This window comes from Camponotus floridanus, unplaced genomic scaffold (assembly GCF_003227725.1).
Source record: "Camponotus floridanus strain SB8 unplaced genomic scaffold, Cflo_v7.5 scaffold96, whole genome shotgun sequence".
Classification (NCBI taxonomy): Eukaryota; Metazoa; Arthropoda; class Insecta; order Hymenoptera; family Formicidae; genus Camponotus; species Camponotus floridanus.
The window spans coordinates 18135-40823 of record NW_020229867.1 but is presented as its reverse complement, the minus strand read 5'-3'; the positions used below and the strand labels follow the sequence as shown (position 1 = coordinate 40823).

The following is a 22689-nucleotide window of genomic DNA, read 5'->3' as shown; positions in this document are numbered from 1 at the left end:
AGTTGGCGTAATATCTTCGGTAAGATATATATATAAACATTCAGGTTAAAAAAAATTACATATACAGATAGTAATATGTAGTAATATTTTTAGCATCATTCGGTGGATTACTCGGATTATTTGCTGGTTTCAGTCTCATGTCAATCTTTGAGTTTCTATATTTCTTTATAATACGCGTAATAATTGATGCATATTTCAATTCAACAGAAGACAGTAATGTACAATAATATATACTCATAAACTAGTAACATAGAAATAATTATAATATTTAGAAATAATTATCATTTACGGATAATTAGTAATAATTATAATCATTATCAGTAATTGAAATAATTCTTTCTATTATGTCACACGTGAAAATAAAGTTTAATACATAATCTTATATGTACAAATATGTTATAAATATTATAAAAATTCTTATTATTAATATTATCCTAAAAAACTTTTTTCTTGATTTATAAATAAAATCCTCATTTAAATCTTTAAATTATATTATTAACATAAATTATTTATTTACATATGTATTTATAGCAAAAAAAATATTTAAAACGTATAATTATTACTTAAAGTGCAGGAGTAATTATGTTTCTCAATTGAAAGTCTGCATCTAAACGATCAATACGTATTTCTGGCAATTGTACAATTTGAACCCCTTCTATTTCTCCATTTTTCTCTTGCATAGATGCTATTATTTTTCTAACGCATTCAATGAAAGGTAAATGATTTCCATAAGTTTTGAGAATTTTACAAATTTCCTGTATAAACCATGAACCTGAATAAAACAAATAATAGATTATTACAAATATTAAAACTCAATTATGCAAAATATATTTCAAGTGTCATTATTTACCTTCATCTTCGTGACGTACTGATACAAAACCTTGTATTGTTGACATAAATATTAAAAATTTTCTAAACTGACGAATATCTTCTAATTCCATAATAGAAAAATCAGATAAACCATCAGTAGTCAAACAATTATTTATACTTCCTGGAAACAAAATCTGCTCTTTGTAATTTTAAATATACTTATATAATAAAATTATATATATATATATATATATATATATATATATATATAATTATATACTAAATTATATATACTATACTATAAATATATATATATATTATTATATACTATACTATATATACTATATATATATATATATATATATATATATATACATACATACATACATACATACATACATACATACATATACAGACACATACATACATAAAGAGAAAAAACATTAATGGAAAGATTTGAAAAATTTAAATATACTACAACTTATATGCAACAAATAGTTTTCCTCATCTTACAAAATTATAATATTCTTATCAACATACAAAAACTTTACAACTTTTTATTATGTACAATATTAAATTTTTATTAAATATAATTTTTTTTATTACAATTTTGTTTAATTTTGTTTTCTTACCACGTGTCTTTCCTTGACAAGCTTGAATAATAATAATTTTTATAACATCTTTCAATTCTATACAACAAACAGCTTTTTCAATTGCTTCCAATGAAACTTCTTTTTCATCTGATGCAATTACACCTCCTGTAATGTAAATTCATAATTTATCACTCAACCATTTAACTAGTTGTTGTCAATAGATGAGTACGAATATATAAACGTACTTAATATATACCTATATAGCACAGAAAATTGCAGCAATATTGCAATGTTACAACAATATTAATAATATTGCTGCAATATTCTGTGCTGTATCGGTATATATATATATATTACTCTCATTACTATTTTATCTTATTTTATAAGATACATATATAATATTTTATGTATTTTCAGATGTAGACAACTTTCTTTAAAAAAAATTGCTATATTGAATACTTGCCATGAAGCAAATGGATGATACTCTACATATGGAAAGAAAATAATTATTATTCTTACCTTTATATCCATGACTTAAAATGCATAGAAATAAACAATCATACTTATTTCCATAGTCTTTTGAAATATTTTTTATTTTTTCTAACATTTCTTTTTTCTTTAAATTTTCAAATATCTTGATTTTGAATCCAAAAGATTTAAATGTATCAGATAAATTATTACGGTCTGTATTAGTTCCAAATCGTGTCTTATACTAAAAGGAAAAAGAAAAAATACAGAATTAAATAATTTCTTTTAGATTAAACATTATAAATAATATGATAAATAATATAATACCTCTTTTTCAAAATACATCTGATTTATAATAATACAGAGTCCATTATTAATAAATTGCATTTTATTGTTATTTTTTTCTGTAAAAAATGGTTCTCTTGGAGAAATTGGATGGAGACAGTTTTTATCATTTGTTCCAACATTCCCACAAGTATCAACAACATTCGATCGATTTTCAAATTTCTCCAAATCCATAGAAATTATTTTTAAATCTTCAAATTTCTTCAAATGTTTTAATAATTTTTCCATATTATGCTTCTCATCTAAAATAGAACTGTATTATAAAAATTCATGACAATAAAAATTATATAACTAGTTATAATGCTCATACATTAATCTATTAAACTTAATATTAGTCTAGTTCTATATAAAATATTGCTCTTTAAGTGTAAAAATTATCTTTTCTTTTGTTGTATATGTAATATTTCCAAATATTCATATATTATATATTCATATATTTATATATTCATATATTATTATATATATTATATATATATATATATATATATATATATATATATTATCATATATTTATATATATTCATATATTCATATATTATATATTTAAATTTTTTGCATAAAAATCTTTTGCATAATATACAATGATGATATGATAACATGCAGAACTGTATATATTGAAATTATATGAATAAATAGAAATAAGAGTATTTGTAGTTATGTGGTCTAAACTTTTACTGATTTACATTTATGTTTTATCTATAGCTTTATTTATAGCTTTGTATATAAGAATCAATTGAGTATCATAAAAATAAATTGCCAATTAGAAAATTCTTGAAACTACTCTGCTGTTATTTGAAGACAAATATAAGAAAAATTATTTAAAAATCAAATTATATTTCGAATACAAGAAGTTTATCAATTTTGTTAGTCTAAAGTACAAAAATTGTGTAAACAGTTTGATAATTAAATTTTGCAATTATTTTTATTTTGTTTAATGTAAAATTTGATTATTAAATTGTTTTATATTTTATATATTGTATTTTTATTGTATTTTTTCTAAGTTAATAAAAGTAATAAATCTCTCTTGGATTCAAAATAATTTGATTTTTGAATTGTCACGTGTATATATTTTGAAATATATACAAACTGAAATATTTTTATCGATATCATATCTACAAAATTTCTATCTTTTGTGACATGTTTTCAATTAATTTGTATGAAAAAAACTGTCACAGAAACTGTTACATAAAACTGTTTCAAAAATTATATAATAAATTAAATATGTACTTTTTGAAATTGTAATATACGTAATTTGCATCCAATAAAGCATATGCAATTCAAGATAATCTATATTATCTAATAATAATTCATAATTAGAGTTATCAGATTTTATATAGCTTAATAACTGTTTTTGCTCATTTTCATTCAAAGATTCACATAGTTTATATAAACATTTTGCAACTATGTTTATATTTTTTGAATATGAGTTGCAGTTTGGAACGTAGTGTTTATCTAACTCTTCGAAAGATGTTCTTAATTTTCTTATTACTTCTCGATTATTTAGAATACATAATGCTTCTAAAATTTTATCTTCCCAATTTTCCGGATACTTTTTTACATAATCTACAATTATGTATGAATTTTCTGTCTTTTGTTCTTTTTGAAAAAGATCAAAAATATCTCTAAATGCATTTGCATAATCTTCTATTATCAAAAATAATACAGAGATCTTCTCATCTATATCAAGATCTTTTTCTATTTGTCTTAAAATATTTATGTTTATAACTGCCTTTGCTGGACTATGGGCAATTGCATCCACCAACAATGACATCATGAATTGTATATCTTATTATAATATAATTGTTCACCTAAAATACAAATTAGCAAACTTATTAACAGTTTTATTATGCTTTCTGTAATAAAGTATAATATATATTAGGTATAGTATATTTTTTAAAAACGTAATAATTACACATAATAATTTATTTTAAATCATGAAAGTATACTTACAAAGAATAAAACAATATCTTTTCACAAAATATTATTATTTTTCTTTCTTTTATATCTTTAATTCTTTACATATACTAGAAAATGAGTAATTCCTTTGTTGGAGGAAAGGAGAAGATACAAATAAGAGAAAAGAATACAGATAGAGTTGGGACATTCTTGTGTCATTTCAACTTAGGCTGCGGTCGGGAAGACGCTCTGGATGCTTTGAAACATAATTCTATCTTTGTTCTACATTCCATGAGAATAAAGATAGAATGATGTTTCAAAGCATTCAAAGAGTCTTCCCGACCGCAGCCGTAATACTATTGTTTACTAAAAACATTGGCTGCGTTTAGCAGGAAAAGAGAGTGCCTCATTTGACCACGTTGCGATTGACCACAGCCAATTATATCGACCTGTACCTAGGGTAACTAGTAACGATTGACCAATTAGAGAGTCCTATTTTGAATCGACCAATTAGCGATGTGGTCAATCGGGTGTCATCCGCAGGAAAAGCTACTTTGCTAACTGTGTAAAATTCATGAGTCTGATTGGTGTATACTCTTAATTTTGACTGAATCTAAGAGAATACACCAATCAGATTCACGAATTTTATACAGTTGCAAAGCAGCTTTTCCTACTGAATGCAGTCATTTGCTTTAATTAACATCGGTTATTGATGCACGTGGCACAATATTATTATTAACAGTAATTTTCTTTTTATAAGAAGATAATCATGGTAAATTATTGTTAAATCATTTATAAATTTTTTTCTTGAATGATATCGTGAAATATTTTTATAGCGTTTTCGACTGCTCGGGTTCAATCACTCCGGAATAGTTTACTAGACGTTATTGACCAATCACAGTCAATCTTCTGAAGAATATATGGTTACATTTTTCAGAAGAATGGCTGCCATTGGTCAATAACGTCTAGTAAACTAGAGTAAACTATCCCGGAACGATTAAACCCGAACAGTCGAAAACGCTAATAGACAATGTTTTTTGAGATAGATATTACCGGAAGGGTCCCGTTTGCCCACGAACCCGATTGCCCACTACCAATCATATCGACTGTGCCTAGGGTAACCATCAATGATTAACCAATCAGAGAGGCCTATTTTGAATTGGCCAATTGGGGCTATCGGATCCCGTGGACTATCAGATATCGTCTGGTTTTACCGAAGCAAATTTCGATGGCCGATATTCATAATCCGGTTTCATATTTAAGATCATCTTAAGAACTCATTCAACCAATCAAATAGCTACAATGCATCTATTGATCGGTGGAAAAAGAGCTTAAGATGACTTAAAGCCAGATCTACATTGGTCGTATCGTAACGTCGCAAGTCATAAGTCATAGGCAAATTGTCCAATCATGGTTGATTATTTTTGAAATAATCGACCAAACTCCGCAACATTTCCTTAACTAAGGAGCTATATGTGTCCTTGTTTGGACCGCCTGTAAGATAGGCAACCGATCATGCGACAGTGTTACACGTGACGTCTGACAATTCTAGTCCATATCCTTTAAATAAAATTAATAAAAATAAAAAAAAAACAAAATCAAACGATTATAATTAATATACAAATTAAGATATCTTATTTATTATAGTATATTATATTTCTCTCTCTTTTTCTTTTTTTTAGAAAAAAATTATGCTAATAAACCCTATCAAAGTAAAATAATATTGTTCTATAAACATATTTTTAAATAATTTCACTAGATTTAACAATAATCATATAGAAAAATTATGTATACAAATATTTTATATTAAATACAAACTGAATCAAATTTCGCATATTATGAAAAAAAAACTTTGTGTCAAGAATTTATTTAATTTTATTTTTCAGAAAACATCTTTAAATGAATTTTAATCTGTAAACAACTTTTAAATTCTTAAAAATATTTTCGCGCATAGAAATAGAAGACGACGGTTTATATAAATATTTATGAAATTATATAAAAATAAAATAAAAGAAATTATTGAAATTAATTTTCTTACATAATGCGCATTTTGAGATTCATATACGAATCATCATGTATTAAGAATCATTTATGTGATCATCATGTTTTACACAATATAGATTCACTATATTGATTTTAAGAAAAGTCAAAATTTTGAGAAAACAATGGATAGATTATTATCTTACGACAATGATTTACTACAGTCTCGTTGTTCGCGATATTAATTCTATTTCTATTTAAATGGTAAAAATAAAAAGTAAAATTTCTTAATTATAATGAAAGAATGTTACAAAATATTGTATTTAATTCATGCTTTCACTGCATATATATGTGAATATTATTACGAACAAAGAGTTAAAATTCGTATAACTTGTAAGTGCCATAAATTTTCGCCATATCATCAAACGTTATCTATCGGCATGTGCTCTAATTGCGCAGTTCGATAAGGGAAAAAAGGAAGATACATAGAAAGAAGGACAGAATGGTGTATATATATATATATATATATATATATATATATATATATACATACACATATATATATATACATATATATATATATATATATATATATATATATATATATATATATATATATATATATAGGAGTTTGCACGCTGAGAGACTTTATGAGGGCCCCCTGAGTATATTTCCTGATTGAGCGAACTAATCCACGCAAAGGAGGTTTTATCGTTGAGGTATACTCAATCGAAGGGGTCTCGTCTTCATGGATGTCACATCGAGTGAGAACGTTCGATTAAGACGGAGCAATCCATGTTGGAACGCATCTCTTTCAAGACCTATTCGAAAACATCGACACTTGATATTATTTCATTTATGTGGATATTAGTATTTATTTCTAGAAAGACAAAATTTTGCATTAAATTCGTTCAGACATAATATATAGTGTATATATAATAGTACAAACAATGATTCAGAACGAGTGTAATAAACTTTAACAGATTGTATAAAAGATCATTAATTTTCTTATTAAATAAAATAATTGAATCAAAGAATTAAATTAAAAATTTATAATATAAAGAATCATGATTTAATTTAATCAATTAAATATTATAAACAGTATTTAATTAATTAATTATATTTTTGACGTTTAACTTAAGATAATCGATTAAAATATTAATCATACATGTAATCATATATTATTTAATCGATTATTGAAATTATTCGAACACTTCTGATTACAAAATTTGTAATCGTTAATTCTTATTTTTTAATCGAGTGTTTATCCTTAAATTTTAATCAATTTTTATTTTTTCTATATATTTATTTAATCATATTTTATTTTTTAATCAATTGTTAATCCTTAAATTTTAATTACCTTACGAGTAAAAGTTATATTTATAATTTTTATAATTCATTATTATTTTTTCTTCATTATGCATTAGAGAAAAAATGCAGGATTAAAGATTCATTTTTCAAAGAGTAATGTTAATTAATTAGTAAGCACTAAATAATTATCAAACATTTTGCATAAGAAAAGAGAAAGAAAAGCAGAGGACAGAGAATAGAGAATATAATAATATATATAGAGAATATAATAATATATATATATATATATATATATATATATATATATATATATATGCACAAGGTGTCTCAAAATTCATAATAAATAATCTTTCAAAAACAGATTCCTGGGATCATTTGGATAAGATTTTTCCTCAGCGAAAATGTCAATGAAAGCCATTATTTTTTACATGTTCCGGATTTTTGTCATCATATATCTTTGCAATTAAGCCTTAAATTAAAACTCAACTAAAGTAAACTCTATTTAAAATTAATCGGAGAATGTGGTTTTGTTAATATTTTATTTCTACAAAGAACTTAATTTACAAAAAACCCCTTATTTCCAATCACTTATAATTCAAAAATTATAAGTGCCTCGACATTTTCGTTGAGGAAAAATCGTCTTCAGATGATCCCAGGAATATGTCTTTGAAAGATTCATTATGAGTTTTGAGACACCCTGTATATACGAGGGTAGTTCGAAAAGTTCTCGGCCTGGCAAAGAAAACACATGATTTCCAGCAAAAATCTTTTTTATTTTTCAACATAGTCCCCTTTCAACTCAATACATTTAGACCAACGATGTTCTAATTTTTTTATACCCTCAGTATAATACGATTTGCTTAAGCCTCCAAAATAAGCATCCGTCTCAGCGATGACCTCCGCATTTGACGTGAATTTTTTTCCAGCAAGCCATTTTTTCATATTCGGAAACAAAAAGAAGTCACTGGGAGCTAAATCTGGCGAGTACGGTGCGTGTGGTAACAATTCGAAACGCAATTCATGGAGTCCAAGCACTCTTGAGAAATGTTCGTTCGAATGCGTTTCTGATCGACCGTTAACAAACGCGGCACCCATCGCGCTGAGAGCTTTCTCATATGCAAATGTTCATGTAAGATATTGTGAACACGATCTATTGAGATGTTTGCAATGTTAGAAAGCTCACGCACTTTTACTCGTCGATCATTTAACACGCTATCGTGGATTTTTTGAATGATTTCCTCATTCGTGGCGGTTTTCGGGCGACCCGAACGTTCATCGTCAAAGATGGATGAACGGCCACGTTTAAATTCAGCAGCCCATTTCTTCACTGTTGAAAATGATGGAGAAGAGTCTCCCAAAGTGGAATCCAGCTCGTTTTTTATTTCTGTTGCCGTTAATCCTTTTAAAACGAAATATTTTATGACTGCGCGATATTCAATTTTATCCATTTTTGGAGAAGTATCAAATCTTGTCTGTTTTACTCGAGCACAGTAAACAAACTAGCGAACGAATCTGTCTGAAACTGTGCGGTACGCCCTCTGAGGGATTAAACTTGAGAAAAATCATAGCCATTTGATATTCTTAGCGACATTTCTATATTAGGCCGAGAACTTTTCGAACTACCCTCATATATATGTATGTATAGGGTATCTTACAACCTCCTAATATTTTAATAACGTGTCTTAAGAATAAAATAGAATAAAAAATCGTAATATAAAAATATCAAGAATTATAATAGTTTTTAAATTATAAGTGACCAATCCAATCGCATGATATCGCATAGAAACTGCACGCTCAGGTTCGTAATTACTTTTACATATGTACCGATTTATTTCCTGTTATAGTGATCATTACAAAATAAATAATAAATAAATTGATTTTCATAATCATTTTTCTCTCTACTTGAAACCTCGACATTGAGATGAATTATCTCATAATTAAAATTACTCTACTGGTGACCAACTCAACCTAAATGCACTTGAATCTGTCCTTTTATATCGTTTATTTGATTATTATTATATTTTTTTCATAATAAAGTGTTTTATATAAAATTAAAATTAAAATAATTTTTAAACAAATTTATTATATTTTTGTTCAGAGAGTATCTTTTGCCTGCTAATAATATAGAAAAATACTAAAACTATTCAAGCTATTAGGAATCCTGATGGTTTTCTTCAAGTGATATCGAATTCTTTTTATGATCTAATCACTTATTCTATGGAACTCGGTTGAAATAAAGTCGCACTCGCGAAAATACTCGATTCCGAGAGATATTGAAGACAAAGACTCAATGATACTGATACAAGTATACACTCGACAAGAGACTACAAGTAGCAGGATTTCATGGATAAAAGCGATTCTTCAGTCGCTGGATATTAAACTTTAAAGATGTCGCTCGTCGCCATATCATCCCCGCGTTTCGTGATGTCTAACTCAGCTATCATTAATAACTATCATTAATAACTTCGAGAAAGCAGATAAAGTCTTAAACTCCATGACCATGTCGTGTGTGAACGTCGTTACCTTAGCTAATCGGAGAGTTGATAAAGATCCTGTTACATCCCTCACGATGAGTTGTTTTATGAATATCGAATGATCGAATTTGATTGTACGCATTGTAAAATGCTATATCACAGAAGTGAAATATCTTCAATTTTAAATTTTTCAGCAAGATGTAACAATTGTTCCGATACGTATGAGATTCTTTTAAAATATCTGCTTATTTTATCAGCTTATTATTTGCAAACTAAAATATTGTCAAAATATTTAACATGTATTTGTAAATTATATATCATGACTTAAACATGATAAACAAAGAATCGATTTGTAATACTGAATAAATTTCGATATATATCATGGCTATTAAAATGAAATAATTTTCGAGATTTAAAAATTATTTATATTTTTTCTTTTAACATAATCGTACGCGTTTTTCTTAATTTATGGTCATCATGTAAAGGTCAAAGTTATATTGATTAAGTATGTTTTTTCTAAACTTATGATCATGTAAATATCGAAGAGAGTTACATAATAAAATTACATTAACTATTTTTCCCTTGAAACAAAATAATTTTGATCCAAAAGATATTTTTTTGTAGCTACTAGTTTTGAAAATAATTGCAAAAAAGATCACTCTGCATATAATAAAAAAAGACTAATTTTCTAGACAAATAAATTATAAAACCTATGTTATAAGCTATATATTATATAAATATCGTATAAATCTCATATTTGTATATAATGATAGTATTTAACAATGTTTTATCTTTTCTGATCAACCCGCAATTATCATTAATGTTCATTAGATAAACATTTTGTTGACACGAAATGTAAACGGAAACGTTACGATGTGAAAAAGTAGAGTCGCAAATGGCATGAAAATGTGTAATGTTCGTATTAGTTGTGCTTTAATATTAAATTTAATGTTAATAATTAATTATATGAGGATAAAATCGCAAGACTAGAAAAGTTGAAATTATCGTACATCCATCGACGGAAGGTCGAATGAATATTTTATGCCATATTATGCGCGCGCGCGCGTGTACTTTTGCATTGTATGCTTTTGCTATTTACTCGATAACGCAGCAGTTAACGCGCTAACGTATCCATAAGAAGAATTCTTTATACTTTTTCCAATTTGTTTATCCATATATCACAATTAATATTTGCAATTCGTTGGAACTTTATACATAATCAATTAAATATGAGGAAAGTCAGGATACAAAATCGACTTAAGTATTCGAAAATGGGATGTTGGAATATTCTGAAAAAACAGGCCGCCGACTTTTGCTCCAATACCGGATTACACGGTTACAAATATATTAGTCAAACTCAACATCCTAAAGCGGAGCGGTATGGATTTCTTATTTTTAACATTTTATAATAAACAGAATTAAATTAATTTATGCTATATTTATATATTTATATATTTATATATTTATACTTATATATTAATACATTTATATATTTATATATTAATATATTTATATAATTTATTCTATCATATTTATTAATTTATTCTACATTTATATATCTATTTATATTTAGATTTATATATAGCCTCTTGTGTGTGTTTGTGTTTTATCTCTCTTTTATTCTCTATTTTATTGATCATAATTTTAATTATCATTACTTATTTATACCGTTTTTAAATTGAGACTGTTATTTAGTTTTAATAATAGTTACAAAGTTCGTTATAAATAATAATTCGATAATAATCGTTATAATAATTACAAAGAAAGAGAGAGAGAGAGAAAAGAGAAGAGAATGTAAACAATATTTTCTTTTAATTTAAAAAATCTATAAAAATATACATAAACTTAAAAATATTATCATTGAAAACCAATTTCGATTTACAAGCAATATGCGCGAATTTTTTTACGTGTTTAACTTAATATTTCGATAAACACAATTATGCGTGTATTATCGACAATTATTTATAGGATTATTTGGGCGATAACGGTAATTACATCATTATGCTGTGCTTTCATTTTAATAAAAATGTCTTTGAATTATTATATTAGTCATCCCACCCTGACAGTTATCAAATCAACGCATAATGAAATAGGGAATTATCCATTTCCGGCAATAACAATATGCGATATTAATCGCGTGTCTTACAAATTAACCGAGGAATTCGTCAAAAATTTGTGAGTATTTGGCATATGTTTTATATTAGAGATTCTTGCTACTATCCATAATATTGCTACAAAAATTATTTTATCTTTTGCTGTGTCAACCGTATTTTTTTTCAGGAAGACACCATCCAATATGTCGAAAAAATTTTTAATTGAAGAAATGCGATTGATGAATGAATTGTTAATACCAGGAATATTTGGATATGACGTTGAGAAAAATCTTACTCGCCTACAAGATATTATAGATGATAACAGTATGTCCATTCTTGATGTAATACAATTGGTATGTACTAAAAATATTTCTCATGTACACATGTACATAATATATCTATAAAGAGTATATTTATATATAAAGTACATATGTATATATGTACATGAGATGATGACTGTTATTATATCGCATTTTCTAAACTGATGTGTATCTTAATTTATAATTAACTTCATAAAATTATTAATTAAGTAAGTCAATAAACTGAATATGAAATAAAAGCTGAATGTAAATTTCACATAATTTTCTTGGTACATTTGTTATATAATAAGATTCATTTTAGGATCAATTTTTAGATAAAAATAAATATAGATAAAAAATTATAAATAAAAAGATAAAATTTATAAATTGAAAAATTTGTATGTTTTATATATATATATATATATATATATATACATATATATATATATATATATATATTAATAATTTTTATTTATTTTTTATTAATAATATTTTTCTTAAATAATATTAATACTCTTTTTATTTAATAATAATATGTACTGGGGGAATAATGATCATAAGACTCTCTCTCATACAGCTTTAGAATCTAAAAGAAATAGTGAATTGATAAAATTAAATTTTTCACCGCTTTAACTACCTCCAAGATGGCCATAATCTCTAACAAGAAAAAAGAGGAATCTTGAGAAGTCCTCAAACTATCTGAGACAGACTCATGTATGAAAATCGCCGAAAAGTCTGAGAAGTCATATCTGGAATCTTGGATTCGTTTGCAAATATAAAAAAACATTATTTTAGTCTCAAAGTTTTTCAAAAAAGGAGCTGCAATTTTTTAATTTACCGAATTTTAAACCGTCTGTTAAATTAACTATAAATTGATAAATAATTGTATTTTTAATGTACAGTTTAATTGCATTGAAGAGTATTTATATTAGAAGACCTCTTTTGCCCACGTACTTCAGAAAGATTTATATGATTTATACTGAAAGATTTATGATATGATTTATACTCCAATGTTGTGTGATACGGTTCGCAGCTTTCCCACCGACTCCTGAGAATAAAAGCAAATTAAAGAATATGTTGAGCTTTTCTATTCCAATTTTTAAAAGTTTACTTGTTGTGAGTTCAGGTCTAATAACAAAAATTGTAATTCTCTGGAGTTTTTGAAAGAGTGGAAAGTTTGTCATGTTCTTAGAAAGAATTCTTGATTAAATAGCAGAGATTTGCCCAATAACTGTCCTTCTTGTTTAAATATATAAAGAATATTATTAAGAGAAACATTATTTATTTCAGAAATTACTTTGTAGGAAGAGCAATTACGATTTAAGAGTAGCGATCTCCGTTACAATTTAGGCGCGTTAGTAGTAATTAAGAGATTTCTGTTTCAATATAAACTTTTCGAACATATCGCGAATGAATAAAGAAAATTATGTTCTATCTCTTTAGTTTATTAAATTAATGATTTTATAATATTATTATAAATTAAGACATACTTTATACATTGTATTTTAACTTTCTGCACTGCTGTTTTGAAAGAACTAATCGTTACTTCTTTCCAGATTACACAAAATTGCAGTACCCTAATAAGAAGATGCAAGTGGAAGGGCACAGTCGATCATTGTGACAAATATTTCCAGCCAGCTTTGGCACGGGATGGCTTATGCTGCAGTTTTAATTATTATGTTTATCCAGATACAATACCTGAGAAGTATAAATTTTTATAGAATCAAATTTTACATTATAGGCATGATATTTAAGACTTATGAAACAATTTATCTCCTTTCTTTAGCATTAAAAATTTTCATTTTATCTTTAGAATATGCTATTAAAATATTTTCCAGAAATTATAAGATGCGAGTGTGTGTGTATATGCGCAAGAATTACATTAAATTTTAAATATGTTAAATATGTTCAAATAATTGTCATAAGTTATAAATATGTCATGTTTATGTTTTATACACATACAAATATGTATACGTTTAAGATGCGTATATTTTCATAGATACAAACATATACGTACACATACATAAAAAAAATTGTGGAAGAAAAAAGATAATGCACAAAAATTTTATTACAATTTAATTTGGAATAAAAATATTAATTGAAAAAACATCGTGTTTATCTATTTTAATATATTATATAAAAATTTATAAAACCTACGAAGATTAAAATCCAGTTCTGTATGTAATCTATTTAAATATAATATCATCGTATTAATACTGCATATATTTTTTGATTAACATATTTTTTTCTTGTTAAAGATTGGAGCAATCTTCTGCCTGTGGTTTCGAGACTGGTATGACTGTAATACTAGATAATGATCCCAAAGATTATTATTCTGCTATTATCGGGGCATATGGAGTAAAGGTAATTTAAATAATTTTTTTCTTTAAGTTATTTAAAATAATATTTTTAAAAATAAAAATTCTATTAAAACAATTCAATAATCATATGACTATAATTAATCGGAGGAAAAATTACAATTAACCGATTTCTCATCAAGCACGTTTATGAATTTGTAATATTTAATTTTATATAATAATAGATAATATATATATATATATATATATATATATATATATCTACTATTTGTATAATTCTCTTTTTATTTGAGTTTTACATATTATTTTTCAAAATTTCAATTATAAATTTAATAAACAAATTTAATTAATCAATAAATTTAATAAGTAAATTTTTAATAATGTGTTATTATATGCTTTATGTTATAGGTCATGATACACTACTCGTTCGATTATCCAGATTTTAATTCCGAAATTCAATTAGCACGAACAAATAGTGAACATTTCCTGAGTGTTACACCTGAGGAAATGTATTCAAATTCCGATATGAAGAATTTAGCGATTTCTACACGAAAATGTATACTTAGTGATGAAGCAAACAAAACACTATATACAAATGTCAAAGAGAGAAATTTAACTTTTGCGATATATACATATCACAACTGTCTTGCAGAATGTCGAGCTAGCATTTTAAAAAAAAAATGCGGTTGCATCCCTTATTACTTTCCACAAAATAGTAAGTAGAAGAAAAAGTATGTGTAAAGACAAGAATAGAAAATTAATTCGAACAAAATTATTTTTTGATATATAGAAAAATTTTTGTAACTTGTAATCTCTTTCTTCTCTTTCCTCTATTCAATATAAAATGTATTATTGAAAAATTTTGATTAATAAAAAATAAAATCGTTTATATAAATAAAACGTTTTTATTTTTTTTATGTATTTTTACAGTGAAAGTTAATTCACTCATATGTTTTTTAATCTTTTATTATTAAAATAGATAATATAATATGAGGTCGGGTACATGAATAATAGTGCATTAGTTTTAAAGAAAATTAATTTTTTGAAATTTATGTATTCTATTATCCGCGCGTCTATCTCTTACTGGCAGGAAGAATTTAAATTGCGTTTTTTTCACATTTATATAATAGAGCCGTATCTGTTTCTTTACTTCAAGTTTAAAACAGATATTAATATTTTTTAAAAAACATAACACATAAAATATAATATATTACATAATATGATTTTTTTATACAATCAATATTTGTTAAATGTATTTTTACACTTTAATAGTTATTGTACATTATAGAGAGGGGATACATTCTAAAACAAGATAAATATGTTTTACTCCAGGTACTAGAGTATGTAACCTCAGGGATGTCCAATGTTTACTGAAAAATAAGTGTAAGTGCATATATATATATACATACATTCATATTTAATCACTCTAATTTTGAAGAAATAATTTATTTTAAAAAATGAAGTCTCATATACATATAAATGTTATTTTTATAAATGTTATTTTACATTTTTGACTTATTTTTTTCAAAAAAAACCTTTTCCCCGTTTATAACCCCTGTTTCTAGACATCTTGTATATTTGTCAATTAAACTGAATCATCTTGTAGTTTATTTTACATATATTTGTTTCTTACAGCGTTTTTCGATGCTTCATGGCCAAATGTGGATGAAACTGACAACAAAAGATTATTACAAAAGATAAAGAATATGAAAACGGGACCTTGCGGATGCATACCCGATTGCACTCTATTTTATTATCCCTTGGGAAACTCTTATGGAACGCTCGATTCTACTATTTACTATAACGATAATGGTTTTTTAAAGGACTCTCGGTAACAAATTAATATATATATATTTCGTATAAAGCATTAAAAGTTACACATATAATTTAATTGAAATTATTCGAATGAGTAAAATCTTTTGAATTATATTTCAAAATCCTATACAAAATGATATAAACTAACTTATATGAAATATTTTATTTATATTGTTTTTTACTTATTTACATATAATGTATATAAATAGAAATAATTAATTATTAAAATAATTATTCGATGATTTGTAAACATCTTTAATATTCTTTAAACATATCTTCATATAAAATACAAACAATTTCATAAAGTAATTTTTTTTTAATCATTAATTATTAATTAACTCTATATAAATTTAAATATATCAAGTTTCATGAATTAAATACAATTTATTTTATTATTTGATTTTCTTATTTCTAAATCAATTATTATAACAGTGCGATAATAATGAGATATAATAACGACATATGTTATGTTACAATAAAATAATTACCCAGAGAACATTAAAATGTCTTAAGATGTTTAAAAAGACATCTTAAAATTATTAAAACTTAATTTTTATAAGATGATCAATATGGACAAAATATTCTCTAACGTAATTATCGCCTTCAAATACGATGTACTTCTTATAGAAATATCGATATAAAAGATTATTTTTTTCTACTAATAACTCTGTCTAGAATATATATATATATATATATATATATATATATATATATATATATATAAAATGTACGCAAGTGGCTATATATAGTAATTGCGCAAAATATACAATATTTTTAAAACATTCTTAAAATCTATGCACGTGAGAATTAACATTAATCTGAAAATAGTTAATATAGATTTAAATATGTTCATGTAAGTACTAATACTATTATTATATTTTTGCAGTAACGGCACTAGCTTACTCAATCACACTATAGTACATGTATTCTTCAACGATTTAGTTGCCATTCAGTATCGACGATCAGTTAATTATAGTTGGCGTAATATCTTCGGTAAGATATAAATAAACATTCAGGTTAAAAAAAATACATATACAGATAGTAATATATAGTAATATTTTTAGCATCATTCGGTGGATTACTCGGATTACTTGCTGGTTTCAGTCTCATGTCAATCTTTGAGTTTCTATATTTCTTTATAATACGCGTAATAATTGAGGCATATTTCAATTCAACAGAAGACAGTAATGTACAATAATATATACTCATAAACTAATAACATAAAAATAATTATAATATTTAGAAATAATTATCATATGGACAATTAGTAATAATAATATTAATATCTATTATGTCATACGTGAAAATAAAGTTTAATACATAATCTTATATGTACAAATATGTTAAAAATATTATAAAATTCTTATTATTAACATTATCCTAAAAAACTTTTTTCTTGATTCATAAATAAAATCCTCATTTAAATCTTTAAATTATATTATTAACATAAATTATTTATTTACATATGTATTTATAGCAAAAAAATATTTAAAACGTATAATTATTACTTAAAGTGCAGGAGTAATTATATTTCTCAATTGAAAGTCTGCATCTAAATGATGAATACGTATTTCTGGCAATTGTACAATTTGAACCCCTTCTATTTCTCCATTTTTCTTTTGCATAGATGCTATTATTTTTCTAACGCATTCAGGAAGGGTAAATGAGTCCCATAAGTTTTGAGAATTTTACAAATTTCCTGTATAAACTATGAACCTGAATAAAATAAATAATAGATTATTACAAATATTATAACTCAATTATGCAAAATATATTTCAAGTGTCATTATTTATCTTTATATTTGTGACGTACTGATACAAAACCTTGTATTGTTGACATAAATATTAAAAATTTTCTAAACTGACGAATATCTTCCGATTCCATAATAGAAGAATCAGATAAATCATCAGTTGTCAAACGATTATTTATACTTCCTAACACTAAACATATTTTCGAACGCACTAAAGAAGTCATTCAACCAATCAAATAGCTACAATGCATCTATTGATCGGTGGAAAAAGAGCTTAAGATGATCATAAGCCGAATCTACATTGGTCGTATCGTAACGTCGCAAGTCATAAGTCGTAGGCAAATTGTCTAATCATGGTTGATTATTTTTGAAATAATCGACCAAACTCCGCAACATTTCCTTAATTAAGGAGCTATATGTGTTCTTGTTTAGACCGCCTGTAAGATAGGCAACCGATCACGCGACAGTATTACACGTGACGTCTGACAATTATAGTCCATATCCTTTAAATAAATTTAATAAAAATAAAAAAACAAAAATAAAATCAAACAATTGTAATTAATGTACAAATTAAGATATCTTATTTATTATAGTATATTATATTTCTCTCTCTTTTTCTTTTTTTTAGAATAAAATTATGCTAATAAACCCTATCAAAGTAAAATAATATTGTTCTATAAACATATTTTTAAATAATTTCACTAGATTTAACAATAATCATATAGAAAAATTATGTATACAAATATTTTATATTAAATACAAACTGAATCAAATTTCGCATATTATGAAAAAAAAACTTTGTGCCAAGAATTTATTTAATTTTATTTTTCAGAAAACATATTTAAATGTATTTTAATCTGTAAACAATTTTTAAATTCTTAAAAATATTTTTGCGCATAGAAATAGAAGACGACGGCTTATATAAATATTTATGAAATGGTATGAAAATAAAATAAAAAAAATTATTGAAATTAATTTTCTTACATAATGCGCATTTTGAGATTCATATACGAATCATTATGTATTAAGAATCATTTATGTGATCATCATTTTTTATATACAATATAGATTCACTATATTGATTTTAAGAAGAGTCAAAATTTGGAGAAAACAATTACTATTATATATCTTGAATACACCTTTTTCACTGTCTTTTTATATTCTTCGCAAAGATTCGATGCCGCCATATCATTGTGAAAACAATAAAATAAATTTATCTCTTTAAGTGTATCTCCGCGAGTTATGATTAAAAGATCGGCACCAAGATCCGTCCATGCCATATCCCGAATTCTCAGTTCCTAGCAAAGTTTTCGTAAGGTATTAGGGGAACTTTAGAGAGCGATGCGGCGGATATAGCCATATTCAAGAGAATTAACTACCAGGATATGCCTTAGTACTGAGCAAAATACTCATGCGATCCTTCGAAAATCTTTTATCCGAAATTATACTTATCACAAACATCGTAAATATACTTTCTGTAAACTAATATGAAATAAAATATTCTCCTCGTACTATAATGACCCGGAATAGACTACGACAGATAGATAGACTTTGTATAGATAATGACTAAATAATGGATAGATTATTATCTTACGACAATGATTTACTACAGTCTCGTTGTTCGATAGTAATTCTATTTCTATTTAAATGGTAAAAATAAAAATAAAATTTCTTGATATAATAAATGAATGTTACAAAATATTGTATTCAATTCATGCTTTCACTGCATATATATATGAATATTATTACGAACAAAGAGTTAAAATTCGTATAACTTGTAAGTGCCATAAATTTTCGCCATATAAAGTATCATCAAACGTTATCTATCGGCATGTGCTCTAATTCGCAGTTCGATAAGGGAAAAAAGGAAGATACATAGAAAGAAGGCCAGAGTGTTATATAGCAATGGTACATATATATAGGAGTTTGCACGCTGAGAGACTTTATGGGGGCCCCTGAGTATATTTCCTAATTGAGCGAACTAATCCACGCAAAGGAGGTTTTATCATTGAGGTATACTCAATCGAAGGAGTCTCGTCTTCATGGATGTCACATCGAGTGAGAACGTTCGATTAAGACGGAGCAATCCATGTTGGAACTCATCTCTTTCAAGATCTATTCGAAAACATCGACACTTGATATTATTTCATTTATGTGGATATTAGTATTTATTTCTAGAAAGACAAAATTTTTCATTAAATTCGTTCAGACATAATATATAGTGTATATATAATAGTACAAACAATGATTCAGAACGAGTGTAATAAACTTTAACAGATTGTATAAAAGATCATTAATTTTCTTATTAAATAAAATAATTGAATTAAAGAATTAAATTTAAAATATAAAGAATCATGATTTAATTTAATCAATTAAATATTATAAACAGTATTTAATTAATTAATTATATTTTTAACGTTTAACTTAAAATAATCGATTAAAATATTAATCATACATGTAATCATATATTATTTAATCGATTATTGAAATTATTCGAACACTTCTGATTACAAAATTTGTAATCGTTAATTCTTATTTTTTAATCGAGTGTTAATCCTTAAATTTTAATCAATTTTTATTTTTTCTATATATTTATTTAATCATATTTTATTTTGTAATCAATTGTTAATCCTTAAATTTTAATTACCTTACGAATAAAAGTTATATTTATAATTTTTATAATTCATTATTATTTTTTCTTCATTATGCATTAGAGAAAAAATGTAGGATTAAAGATTCATTTTTCAAAGAGTAATGTTATTTAATTAGTGAGCACTAAATAATTATCAAATGTTTTGCATAAGAAAAAAAAAAAGCAGAGGGCAAAGAATAGAAAATATAATTATATATATATATATATATACACAAGGTGTCTCAAAATTCATAATAAATAATCTTTCAAAGACAGATTCCTGGGATCATTTGGAGACGATTTTTCCTCAACGAAAATGTCGATGAAAGCCATCATTTTTTACATGTTCCGGATTTTTGTCATCATATATCTTTGCAATTAAGCCTTAAATTAAAACTCAACTAAAGTAAACTGTAATTAAAATTAATCGAAGAATATGGTTTTGTTAATATTTTATTTCTACAAAGCTTAATTTACGAAAAACGCCGTATTTCCAATCACTTATAATTCAAAAATTATAAGTGCCTCGAAATTTTCGTTGAGGAAAATTCGTCTTCAGATGATCCCAGGAATCTGTCTTTGAAAGATTCATTATGAGTTTTAAGACACCCTGTATGTATGTATGTGTAGGGTATCTTACAACCTCCGTAATATTTTAATAACGTGCTTAGAGATAAAATAGAATAAAAAATCGTAATATAAAAATATCAAGAAATATAATAGTTTTTAAATTATAAGTGGCCAACCCAATCGCATGATATCGCATAGAAATTGTACGCTCATGCTTGTAATTACTTTTACATATGTATCGATTTATTTTCTGTTATAGTGATATTACAAAACAAATAATAAATAAATTGATTTTCATAATCATTTTTCTCTACTTGAAACCTTGACATTGGGATGAATTATCTAATAATTAAATTTACTCTACTGGTGACCAATTCAACCTAAATGCACTTGAATCTGTCCTTTTATATCGTTTATTTGATTATTATTATATTTTTTTCAATAAAGTTTTATATAAAATTAAAATTAAAATAATTTTTAAACAAATTTATTATATTTTTGTTCAGAGAGTATCTTTTGCCTGCTAATAATATAGAAAAATACTAAAACTATTCAAGCTATTAGGAATCCTGATGGTTTTCTTCAAGTGATATCGAATTCTTTTTATAATCTAATCACTTATTCTATGGAACTCGGTTGAAATAAAGTCGCACTCGCGAAAATACTCGATTCCGAGAGATATTGAAGACAAAGACTCAATGATACTGATACAAGTATACACTCGACAAGAGACTACAAGTAGCAGGATTTCATGGCTAAAAGCGATTCTTCAGTCGTGTGGATATTAAATTTTAAAGATGTCGCTTGTTGCCATATCATCCCCGCGTTTCGCGATGTCTAACTCAGCTATCATTAATAACTATCATTAATAACTTCGAGGAAGCAGATAAATTGCTAAACTCCATGACCATGCCAAGGTAACGTCGTTACCTTGGCTAATCAGAGAATTGATAAAGATCCTGTTATATATCCCCCACGATGAGTTGTTTTATGAATATCGAATGATCGAATTTGATTGTACGCATTGTAAAATGCTATATTACAGAAGTGAAATATCTTCAATTTTAAATTTTTCAGCAAGATGTAACAATTGTTCCGATACGTATGAGATTCTTTTAAAATATCTGCTTATTTTATCTGCTTATTATTTGTAAACTTTATTGTCAAAATATTTAACATGTATTTGTAAATTATACATCATGACTTAAACATGATAAACAAAGAATCGATTTTTAATACTGAATAAATTTCGATATATATCGTGGCTATTATTAAAATGAAATCATTTTCGAGATTTTAAGATTATTTGTATTTTTCCTTTTAACATAATTATA

At 25.4% G+C, this 22689-nt stretch overlaps 2 protein-coding genes across 2 annotated transcripts; one reads left to right on the top strand and one right to left on the bottom strand.

Annotated features, from left to right (window-relative positions):
- Positions 1–541: 541 nt before the first annotated feature.
- LOC105248277 (caspase-8) lies at positions 542–4446 on the bottom strand. The gene is made up of 7 exons (XM_025415065.1): positions 4167–4446; positions 3444–4024; positions 2199–2458; positions 1923–2115; positions 1443–1568; positions 851–991; positions 542–772 (listed from the first exon to the last, which is right to left on the bottom strand). The coding sequence occupies exons 2-7, from the start codon at positions 3988–3990 to the stop codon at positions 564–566; spliced, it is 1476 nt and encodes a 491-aa protein (XP_025270850.1). The 5' UTR covers positions 3991–4024; positions 4167–4446; the 3' UTR covers positions 542–563.
- A 6579-nt stretch (positions 4447–11025) lies between these two features.
- LOC109610130 (sodium channel protein Nach-like) lies at positions 11026–17459 on the top strand. The gene is made up of 9 exons (XM_025415058.1): positions 11026–11255; positions 11846–12052; positions 12158–12323; positions 13826–13974; positions 14528–14633; positions 14996–15302; positions 15920–15970; positions 16223–16418; positions 17289–17459. The coding sequence occupies exons 1-9, from the start codon at positions 11107–11109 to the stop codon at positions 17404–17406; spliced, it is 1449 nt and encodes a 482-aa protein (XP_025270843.1). The 5' UTR covers positions 11026–11106; the 3' UTR covers positions 17407–17459.
- The last annotated feature ends 5230 nt before the right edge of the window (positions 17460–22689 follow it).

Excerpts from the sequence above, each read along its gene's own strand:
- LOC105248277 (XM_025415065.1), bottom strand. The coding sequence starts at position 3,990 with ATGATGTCATTGTTGGTGGATGCAATTGCCCATAGTCCAGCAAAGGCA. Across the intron at positions 2,459-3,443 it reads GTATATTACAATTTCAAAAA|ATGAGAAGCATAATATGGAA; the intron begins GTACATATTTAA and ends GTTCTATTTTAG. Across the intron at positions 992-1,442 it reads TTGTCAAGGAAAGACACGTG|GAAGTATAAATAATTGTTTG; the intron begins GTAAGAAAACAA and ends TTTTGTTTCCAG.
- LOC109610130 (XM_025415058.1), top strand. The coding sequence starts at position 11,107 with ATGAGGAAAGTCAGGATACAAAATCGACTTAAGTATTCGAAAATGGGA. Across the intron at positions 13,975-14,527 it reads CCAGATACAATACCTGAGAA|ATTGGAGCAATCTTCTGCCT; the intron begins GTATAAATTTTT and ends TTCTTGTTAAAG. Across the intron at positions 16,419-17,288 it reads GGTTTTTTAAAGGACTCTCG|TAACGGCACTAGCTTACTCA; the intron begins GTAACAAATTAA and ends ATATTTTTGCAG.